The sequence below is a fragment of the Oryzias melastigma genome, linkage group LG1, assembly GCF_002922805.2.
Source record: "Oryzias melastigma strain HK-1 linkage group LG1, ASM292280v2, whole genome shotgun sequence".
Lineage (NCBI taxonomy): Eukaryota > Metazoa > Chordata > Actinopteri > Beloniformes > Adrianichthyidae > Oryzias > Oryzias melastigma.
In genome coordinates, this window is record NC_050512.1 from 32,228,542 (window position 1) to 32,238,941 (window position 10,400).

General features: G+C 46.8%; 1 protein-coding gene across 1 annotated transcript; it reads left to right on the forward strand.

The window, feature by feature from the left end:
* Positions 1-20: 20 nt before the first annotated feature.
* Positions 21-10,400, forward strand: LOC112157431 (ectonucleoside triphosphate diphosphohydrolase 7; the record flags this gene model as incomplete). Its single annotated transcript, XM_024290148.2, is given in 14 exon segments — positions 21-2,503; positions 3,489-3,587; positions 4,752-4,928; positions 6,036-6,241; positions 6,888-7,038; positions 7,108-7,211; positions 7,285-7,344; positions 7,414-7,562; positions 7,627-7,793; positions 8,586-8,787; positions 8,905-9,024; positions 9,095-9,180; positions 9,254-9,415; positions 9,483-10,400. Coding segments are annotated over 13 exon segments (1,809 nt in total). The 5' UTR covers positions 21-2,503; positions 3,489-3,579.

The window sequence follows — 10,400 nt, forward strand, 5'->3', positions numbered from 1 at the left end:
TTTCTGATTACATTTGTTCTCTTTCAGAAGAAAAATGACACACAGACATGTTACAAACTCTATAGACAGGATTTTTACCAGAGGGGGATTTCTTACATATTTTACACCACAACCATTTAGTATCCCCAAACTTGCCCCCCCAATATTCTGTTTGCACCCCCAACAGGGGCTGGCTAGATCCGGCCCTGGTTCTTATCATATTCTGTCGCACGTCTATATTTAGTTGTCTGTTTACTAACACAACAGAGTCATGGTTAGTCTTCTTGCTCAAAGAAATGAATTTTTATTTCCCATTATTGTCCAAAACATGTAGAACAGACATGCAGGACAGGTATGCCAGCAGTGAGAATACCAGGGGACGACATGTACACTACAAAATAATCATCACAATCAATTAAAACTGTTCAAAGAGCAATGCTTTCATAAATATATATGTTTTAAAACTCTAATGGTGAGTAAACATAATTCGAATTATTAAATTATTACAGGGAAAACGTTGTGATGAACAATATTTAGATTTATTAATATACTTACAAGTCCTGATTTTATGTTTAATCTTGTTTTTTTTCCATGAAATCCAAATATGTCAAGATGACCTAAATCTGCCAGTTCAGCTCAAATATGATCTGTTCCCATTTCACCGGAAATCTGGAATAAATATTGTCATTTATCAAACGTACACAAATCTAAATGTTTTTGTAACATTACAGTTTGTGTCTCAGTGTTCTTTACATGGTTTACAGTTGGAATCAATTGTCTTATAACATCCTAACATGATGGGAATGATGTTTGTATGAGACATCTATCATCTTATTCATTAATAACTTCATGACCACCAATCCACGGATTTTAACCTTTGACTCACCCACTCAGATACACTTTTTTACAAAGTAAATGAATTTCATGTACTGTTGTGTGTTTATTAGTTATACTGGAGGCAGAATTCATGTTATTGTGGTGATCACAGCAGGCTACAGATCATTGGGACGTTTTGTGCTAAAATAAGTCATTCCTGATGTCACATGAAGCCATTTGTTTACCAAAGAGAAACAAGAACATTTTAAACTTAACAACATGATTCATGCTGTTGATCAAATTAAAGGATAAACTTCTTAGGATTGTGTTGATTTCTCTCCTGTTTGCTTCCGTTTAGAAACATATATTCAAACAACTTTTTATGGTGAACTAAACATCTTCATGACCTTTAAATCCTGAAATTCAATACAAATCTTTCCATCAATGCAAAACGTAACAACATAAAAACTGCTCTCCGACGTCACTGAGCCGAATGATCACGTTTGACGCGGGAAGAGTTCATTAAAGCTCATCAACTGACAGTTTACTGGAATTTCCAAAGATAATTTCAGAGTATTACTTCATAAATCACTCGCTGACCGAGAGGAAAAAGAAAACTTCAGAGTTTCAACATGACACGAACGCCCAGTGGGAAATTGAATTTCCACTTTCAAAGAATTTTCTGCTTTTCAAAATCCTATATGTGAGACTTAGAGCAAAACATTATCGCTTTATAAGTGACTTTGCTGGTCATAAAGTCACATCTTAAGCTTCAGCTCACTTCAATGAAAACATACGTTATGAGGTTCCATTTATGCCCAAACGTATGTTTTTGCGTCCACTGCGATGTCTTTGTGCCATTGTCTATGTCTACTGAACAAGTTTATTGAACTCTTTCACAAAGTAAACACAAGTTTTTCATTTTAACTTGAAAATAGAATTAACTTTGTCCAGTTTTCACTTTCATCTGGAGCAAATAGAAGTAAATATGTGGTTTCTAAGCCAGATGTTTGCAGTTTTCAGGTGTCTGAACAAAAGTTGAAATAACTGCTCTGTAGCTGAGGACACAACTGTGGTTTCATCTATCGTCTTAACACTTCAAATAACAGAATAATTCGAACTCTCACTTATATGAGACACAGCACTTTTAAATACCAGTCTATGGTCGCCTCTTTAAACTTTAACATTTTATCTTTTAAGTCTGCAATTGTTTAGTTTTTCAGTTTACACCACTTGGTCATTTTATGTCATTGTTTTATTGGTTTTTATACTTGTATTATCATAAGTGTTTTTTATTTTTGATATTTTTCGGTCTTTCTTGTTGCAAATGGACCTTTAATCTGTAATAAAGAATATGTTTATTTGTTTATTTTTTTAATATGTTTTGTATAGATGTACAATATATATTAAAGGCTGTTTGTTCGTTTTTGAACTCAAACTGACATTTGCAATAAAGTTTATTTAAAAAAAACGTAATAGTGCTCAAAATCCCCATGGTCCATGAAGGCATCCCTCGATGACGTCAGCTACGTATCGGCCGTCACCGGAAGTTGGTCAGAATTTTGCTCCTCTTCGCCTCGTCGTCCCGGGTCGGAACCCCCGCCGCGTCCTGAGGCAGAAACGGGGAGAATTGTCGTGTTTTTCTCTCCAGGAAACCCCGTTTTCACCGGGAGACGTTCCCGCCATGGCAGAGGAGAGGCGACTGTAGGTAAGAGCGCGAGACACGGACACGGAGACCGTGAACGCGGAGCCGTTAGCCGGCCGGCACGAGCACGGGAGTCCCTCCAGACACGCACGAGCGTCGTTTATGATGTCCGGTGTCCAAAAGTCTTTATGTAACCGTTATGTAACGGAGAGATAAGCCCGCGAGCTGTGATCAGACGCCCCGCAGCCTCAGGTGGATCCTGCGGGAAAGGCGGCGCAGCCTCCCCCGCAAACGCCGCCGGTTACCGGAAGGTTTCATTGACAGAAACCTGAACATTCTCCACGCCGTCAGCCTACCGATCACTCATCTTAACGTTTAACGTTAACCCGAAGAAACATGAAATCCCGACAGGAAGCAGATTTACAAAATAAAAGCTCCAGAACGTCAGACTGAACATCTGTCGAAAGGTTCAGATCAGAAAGATCATTTTCATGGAGCAGAATACAGCCCATAATTCCATAAAGTTCAGGAAAATCTGCAGAAAAACAGTGAAAATGATCTTAAATGTAGAGAAATCTGAATCTCAGGAGGACGTTCGTGTAATTGTGTTTTTATTCATCATGAAGCCAAAGACGGAACAGAAGAATCATCTGAAGAACATCTCTATGAATTAGTTTTGCCACATAGTTTTACGTCCAAATGTTTGATTTTTTACAGGAATCTCAATCATACAAATAAATGATGTCTCTTTTTAAAGAATCTGTCATTTGTCGACTTAGTTTTTTTGCTTAAACTTGTTCAGTTTCTGCTCTGATGTTGGATCCAAACACCAGCGTGGTCCAAAGTTCAGAACTCCATCTGCTCCTAAGAACTGGAGGATTCTGGGTAAAAGCTGCTAAAAACAGGATCTTATCGTCTCCACGTCTGAATGCGGAGCTCCTTATCAGCCGAGCAAACATGGAGTTCAGGGAACGCTTCTGGAACAGCCGGCTGTTGCAGGACGTTCCCGAGCGTTCCTCCATCATCTCATCCGGTTTTCTTCCTTCAGGAGGAAACTCTGAACTCCAGACCGGATCCCAGCGGACTGCAGCCATCATGAGGTGACCTCTGACCTCTGCCTCTTCTGCTGATCTGGACAAATGGCACGGTAAGACCATGAAACCACTTCTCTGAACTTCAGGAGAGGTCCTCAGGATTATGAGTCCCTCACACGGACTAAGATCTAGTCCAGTCTGATTCTAGTCTAGTCCATTCTCATCTAATCTATTCTAGTCTATCTGAGTCTAGTCTGTTATATTCTATTCTAGTTTATTGTGTTTTATTCTATTTTATTTCAGGTTATTCTATTCTTTTTATTCTCTTCTACTCTAGTCATCGTTGCTGCTATAGAAACACATTTCTAGATCCACGAGTTCTAGATTCGTTTATGTGACCTGCTGATGTAGCGGCTCTCCTGATTGGTTCTTCTTAACGATACGTAGTGATTCTGTCTGGTGATCACCTGTGTGAAGGTGTGACCCCTCACCTCAGTGCAGAGGGGGGGGGGGTATTGGTAAAGAGACGAGAAAGACGAGTTTCTAATGAAACTTCTTTTTTAACTCGGGTTTCTCCAGAGAAAACAGGAAGTTTAGAAGAAACCAAAAAGACGTGAAGAAGACTGAAGTGCAGCTGAACCATGTAGAAGTAGACGAGTCAGAGTTTGGTCTGAACCTTCATCTGTGTGACACAATTTAGAAAAAGATTCCAAGAAATCAGATCATTAGATTTTTCTAGGATTTATTTGTACAATGGAGCAGAAATAGAAGAAGAGTTCACCTCAAAGCTTTATGATGTAACCCTGGCTCACTGACAGAGGTCAAAGGTCACCTGTGGTCTTCAGCAGCTCTGGTCCGTTCTCCATGCAGATCTTCTCCAGAGCTATGAAGGATTCTCTCCTGGAGGGGCTGGAACTCTCCAGAACCTTCAGTTGCTTTGTGTTCAGCCTCTTCTTGGTTGCCATGGCGATGTGTTTGGATCACTGTCCTGCTGGAAGACCCAGACCCGTTTCATTCTCGGGGTTTTTATCTAAAATCTCTCCATCCTTGGATCCATTCAGTCTTTAAGTTGCTCCTAGCCCCAAACCATGATGCTTCCACCCCCATGCTTGATTTCAATGTCGATGAGAAACATGTCCATGAAAAACTGAGATCCAGACGTTGACTTTGATGGAATCGGCAGACGATCATCTACTCCAGGGTTTTATTTTGGAAGTGCGGATACAGACTCCAGAAAGAGACTTCCTGACCGCCGCTCCGGCGTCTTCCCCCCCCAGGATCACGCTGTCCTGCCTGCCGGCGTCCTGGTACTGCAGCGTGTCGCTGCTGTCCATCGGCTGCGCTCCCAGGCAGAGGCTGCTCCTGCTGCTGCTCCTCCTCACCTCCGCCCTGCTCCTCCTGGCCAGCCATCAGAGGCAGCTGTGGGGCTCCCAGCCGCGGCCCAGAGTCAACAAGTAAGTGACGGGAGGAGGAGGGGGGGGGGGGTCCACGTGTCAATCGAGGCACCGAGGCGGGACGCACGGATGGAACGAGTCCAGCTTTGAGAGAAGAGTCAGTTTTTAGGAAACAGGAACCATGAAAACTGGGGGGGGGGATTTGAGACGGAGGTTGGAAATATAAAAAGTAGAGAATCAAACTCGATCACACAAGAGGCCAAAATCCAAAACCTTCGAGCACAGACCAAACGGGAGAAACATTTATTAAACCCTAAAACTACATCTATAAAACTTTAAATCTGTAACTTTAACATCATTATGAACTAGATATACAGTATTACCTGTGATGATGATAGTGGGAATGCTGGAAAATGAATTTGATAGATAAAAACGCTAAAGCTGATAAACAGCTGAAACATTAGCGAAACTTCAAAATATCCTAAAAATCTTAGTAAATGCCAAAATAGTCCAAAAAGCTGCAGAATGACAATTTTTAGAACTTTAAAACTGTAACTTTTTAACATAATTCTGAATAATAAAAAGTCAGGAATATTATTCCAGAATAAATCAACTTAAACCTTAAATAACTTTAATATTTTACTCTCCATAAAAATAGATTTTGTCAAAATTCTACAAGTTAGAAATGAGCTCAAGATAAGAATAAATAAGAATAAAATGATCTGGAGGGCCGGATCCGGCCCCCGGGCCTTGACTTTTGTGTCCTGAAAACGTGTTTCCTCTTAAATTATTTTTATGTTTTTCCTCTAAAGTATTTTGGATTACAAAGTTGAAATCAGTGAATTTAAAAGCAGTTTTTCTCTTTTATGTAGTGAAAAAGTTTTGATACTAACTGTGGTTTTATGAGAGGAAACGGGAACATTCTGGAGGCGTGTCTCTTCTTACATTCATGTAATCCTGAAAACAGCAGCTGTGAAACACGGTGGTGGCCGTGCCATGGTCTGTGGTTCTGCCTCAATCCGACATTTCCTCTGAGATAAACAAAAGCAGCTAAAACTCGTCAGAGTTTCTGTTTCCACCAACATTAACTGATCTTCAGCCGTCTGGAAATGTGGCGGGAAACGTCCCCGCCGGCTCCACCCACTAAACGGGCCGGTGTCTCCTCAGGTACCTGTCCCTGGCGGAGTCCATGGAGGCCACCAACGTGCTGAACCCCGCCCTGAACTACGGCGTGGTGGTGGACTGCGGCAGCAGCGGCTCGCGGGTCTTTGTCTACTACTGGCCCCCCCACAACGGGAACCCCCACACGCTGCTGGACATCCGGCAGATGAGGGACCGCGACTACAAGCCCGTGGTGAAGAAGATCAAACCCGGTGAGGAGCGCCCGGCTCTGCTGGCTTCACACTCAGAACCGGGTCTGGACCGAACCTGGTTTGAGGTCCGGACTCGGATGAGAGTTGGTTTGTGGGTTTTGGTCCTGGGGGGTCAGATGGTCGTGAGGAGAAAGAGTTTCTGTTTCCATGACTCCCACCTTCATTCTGCCTCCGGATTGGAGGATTTTATCCTTTAAAAAAAGTCTTTAGATTCCAGATTTGATTTAATCTCAAATGTTTTCCTGCTCCAAGTAAAAGTTCAGCTTCATGAAACACGTCAAAAGGCTTCAGTCTGACCGGAGGAACCAAAACCTCCGTCTGATCCTCAGGCTCTTATTGTGAAAGGCAGCAGACAGGTGTTTCTGAAGGAGTTTCAAAATCAAATCTGAAAATGATTCCTTAAATAAACTTCAGTCATAGATACAGAAATATTCAAACTATAAACCTAAAAGAAACTTTTATTTATTTGATTAAAACCAGATCAAATCCAGAATGAACCTTAGAGTCTCGTAACGAGCAGAACGTTCCGTTCGGACTCGGTCTCACCTGTTCTTGATCTGAACCCGTTTGTTTCCAAACTGTCCTGCGGTTCTGAGAGGATCCGTTCCGGATACGGTCCTGAAGCTGATCCGGTTTCTCCCGTCAGGAATCTCCACGCTGGCCTCCCGGCCGACGCAGGCGAGCGTCTACCTGCAGCCGCTGCTCAGCTTCGCGGCGGCGCACGTCCCGCAGAGCAAACACAAAGAGACGCCGCTCTACATCCTCTGCACGGCCGGCATGCGGCTGCTGCCCGACAGGTGAGCGGGGAAGCGGTTGTGGCGCCGCGCTCCACGGGCGCCGGTGCTGACCTTTGTGCTCGTCTGCAGTCAGCAGGCCGCCATCTTGGACGACCTGGTCACCGACGTTCCTCTGGAGTTTGACTTCCTGTTCTCGCGCTCGCACGCCGAGGTCATCTCTGGGAAACAGGAAGGTGAGACCTTAAGCCCCTTTAAGATTGTGCTTTCAAAATAAGAGGACTGACTGCTTCTTCCTTCAAAATAAAGGCGTGTACGCGTGGATCGGCATCAACTTCGTCCTGGGCCGCTTTGATCACGCCGACGAAGGTGAGCGAGGTCGTCTCTGAGCCGCGGCGGCGAGATCTCGTCTTCTAAACGATCGCTCCGCTCTTTCAGAGGACGCCACGGTAGAGGTGAGCACCGGCTCTCAGAGCCAGCCCCCGATCAGCCGGCGCCGCACCGTGGGCATCATGGATATGGGCGGAGCCTCGCTGCAGATCGCCTACGAAGTGCCCAACGCCATCACCTTCAGCTCGCCGCAGGAGGTACACAGAAGGGGCGGAGCAGCTCGCGGTGCCAGGACGGCGGCTGACCACGCCTGTTTTTCAGGAGGAAGCGGCGAAGAGCGTCCTGGCGGAGTTCAACCTGGGCTGCGACGTGGAGCGCACGCAGCACGTGTACCGGGTCTACGTCACCACCTTCCTGGGCTTCGGAGGGAACATGGCGCGGCAGCGCTACGAAGACCACGTCGTCAACAGCACCTTCGCCAAGAACAGGTGAGACCTGCACACCTGTGAGGGAGGGCTGCCCCGGTTAGTCGACTAATCAACGACGAGTCGACTGGTCGTTCCTTTACATTCCATGGAGTCAGAGTGTAAAGTTATGATAGCATTCTGCTAACTTTTGGGACTGTTTTGACATTAAGTTTTTTAGGCTAATTTGCAGTTTAGCTAATATTTCAGCTACATGCTAACTGTTTGTGCTAATTTAATTTTTTTTTTCAGTTTTTAGGCTAATTGGGCTTTAAACAAATATTCTAGCCGGCTATCAGCTTCAGTGTTTTCAGCTATCAACTTAAACGTTTTTATCTATCAATTTCAGCATCTTCACCACCAAATTCAGCTTCCAGCATTCACACTAGCATTATCTCGGGTGATGCTATAAATGTAGTTTTTAGTTGGTCTAAAGCTCAAGATGGTTAAAATAAGCTGCTACAAATTAGTCGAGACTGTCGACCAGAAACTAACGAAGGAAAGAAGCTGCTTGATTCATCAAAGGTTTAGAAAACTATCATCTCTAATGTTCGTTAGCATGTAGCTTCAGAACTTCAAGTTTAAAGCTGAAGATCGTTAAGACGCGTTTAACATCCACTTTACGAATGACCCGATTAGTCGACTGTTAAAATAATCGTTTGTGGCTGCACTACTGTGAGGGGACAGGTGAGAGCTGCTCACCTGTCCCCTCACAGGAGACAGGTGAGACCCCTCCCCTCACAGGAGGCGGAGCGACGCCCCCAGGACTCGGGTGGTTCTTAACGATATCCTGAACGTTCGTGCGCTCTGGTTCAGGTTCCTGGCGGCACAGACGGGTCTGAGCGAGGACAAACCGTACCTGGACCCCTGCCTGCCGCTCGGCATGTCGGACACCGTCGTCCGGGACAACCGGACCCTGTTCCTGCGAGGTCAGGGGGACTGGAGCCGGTGTCAGGAGGCCGTGAGGCCTTTCCTGGGCCTCCACAACGGGACCATGTCTCCACAGGGAGTCTACCAGGTACAGACCTCTAGAACCACCGTGGGGGTCCAGACCCGGGTTTGGACCTCCAGAACCGTTCTGGTTTCTGCCCCTCTCCTCCTCAGAACCAGACCTGAACCCTCCTGTCTCCTCCAGGCTCCCATCAACTTCAGCAACAGCGAGTTCTACGGTTTCTCGGAGTTCTTCTACTGCATGGAGGACGTGCTGCGGATCGGAGGCCAGTACGACAGCGGCAGATACTCACAGGCCGCTAAGGTACACCTGCACACACCTGAGCGCCGCCTCACCTGAGAGCTCCGGCCCACAGCCTTGTCTGGTCCGACAGGATTACTGCGCCACCCGGTGGTCCACGCTGAAGCAGCGGCTGGACGACCAGCTCTTCTCCCAGCAGGCCGACATCAGCAGACTCAGGTGAGCCTCCGGTCCACAGGGGGCGCTGTTCTGTCCGGTCTGGGTTCTGGGTGAGACGCTCTCGTCTTCTCAGGTATCAGTGCTTCAAGTCGGCCTGGATGTTCGAGGTTCTGCACTCCGGTTTCCGCTTCCCGCCCGACTACCGGAGCCTGAAGACGGCCCAGCTGGTCTACGACAAGGAGGTCCAGTGGACTCTGGGCGCCATCCTGTTCAAAACCCGCTTCCTGCCTCTCAGGTGACTAAACCCAACCTTCGTCTGATTCTGGAGAGTCCAAACGTTCCTGAACGTTTCTGCTCCTCAGGGACCTGCAGCAGGAGACGCTGCGGCAGAACCACCCCGGCTGGCTCCGCCCCTCCTTCGTCTACAACCACCACCTGTTCTCGCTCTGCGTGCTGGTGGTGGTGCTCGCCATCCTGCTGTACATCCTGCGCCTGCGGAGGATCCATCAGCGGGAGCTGCGGCAGGCCGAGGTCCTGGACCTCCTCTGGGCCGAGGAGGGAGAGGCTCTGCTCCCCTGAGGAGGAGCACGGACCGCCCGCCGCTGGAGGCGGAGCCTCAGATCTCCTCCATCTTCCATGGTGCAGCTTTAAAGTCAGAAGAACTTTTGTCTTTTTTCTCAAACCTCAGGGTGAAAGGGATCAAACCACTCCCCCGACCTCCTCCTCCTCCTCCCTGACAGAAGCTTTCCTTCGTCCTTGTTGGTCCTCCAGAGGAGGACCGGTGAGACGTCTTCAGGAGGAGAGGAGGGAAACCTGTGAATGTAGAACTTCTTCACTGCTGGAGAACGTCTCTCCTCAACTACCAACTCCAGCAGGAGATCTCCTCCTGCTTCCAGGTCTGGTTTTGTGTACTGTCCTCCAGAAGTCACAAATCCGTCATCTGGAAGCAGTTTGACGTGGTCATACCTCTGAATCCTGGCGGTGGGCGGAGCCACGCTGCAGATTTCCAACCAGCTTCCAGGAGAAGATCTCTAACTTTTGAGTCTTAAGTTCAAGTTTCAGTTCCAGCATCAAACGTGTCTGAAGAACCGCCCAGGAACATTTCCGGAGCGTTCTCCTTTGTGGATGTAAACCATCCCTCAGCTCTGAGCCGGAGCTGCGGGAGCGACCAGAAGATCCCGACGGGAGAACGGGATTCTGTTTGTCCGTGTTCATTCCAGTGAATCCTGAGGAGCAGAAACGCCAAGATGACCGTAGAAGTGTGTGTGTGTGTGTGTGTG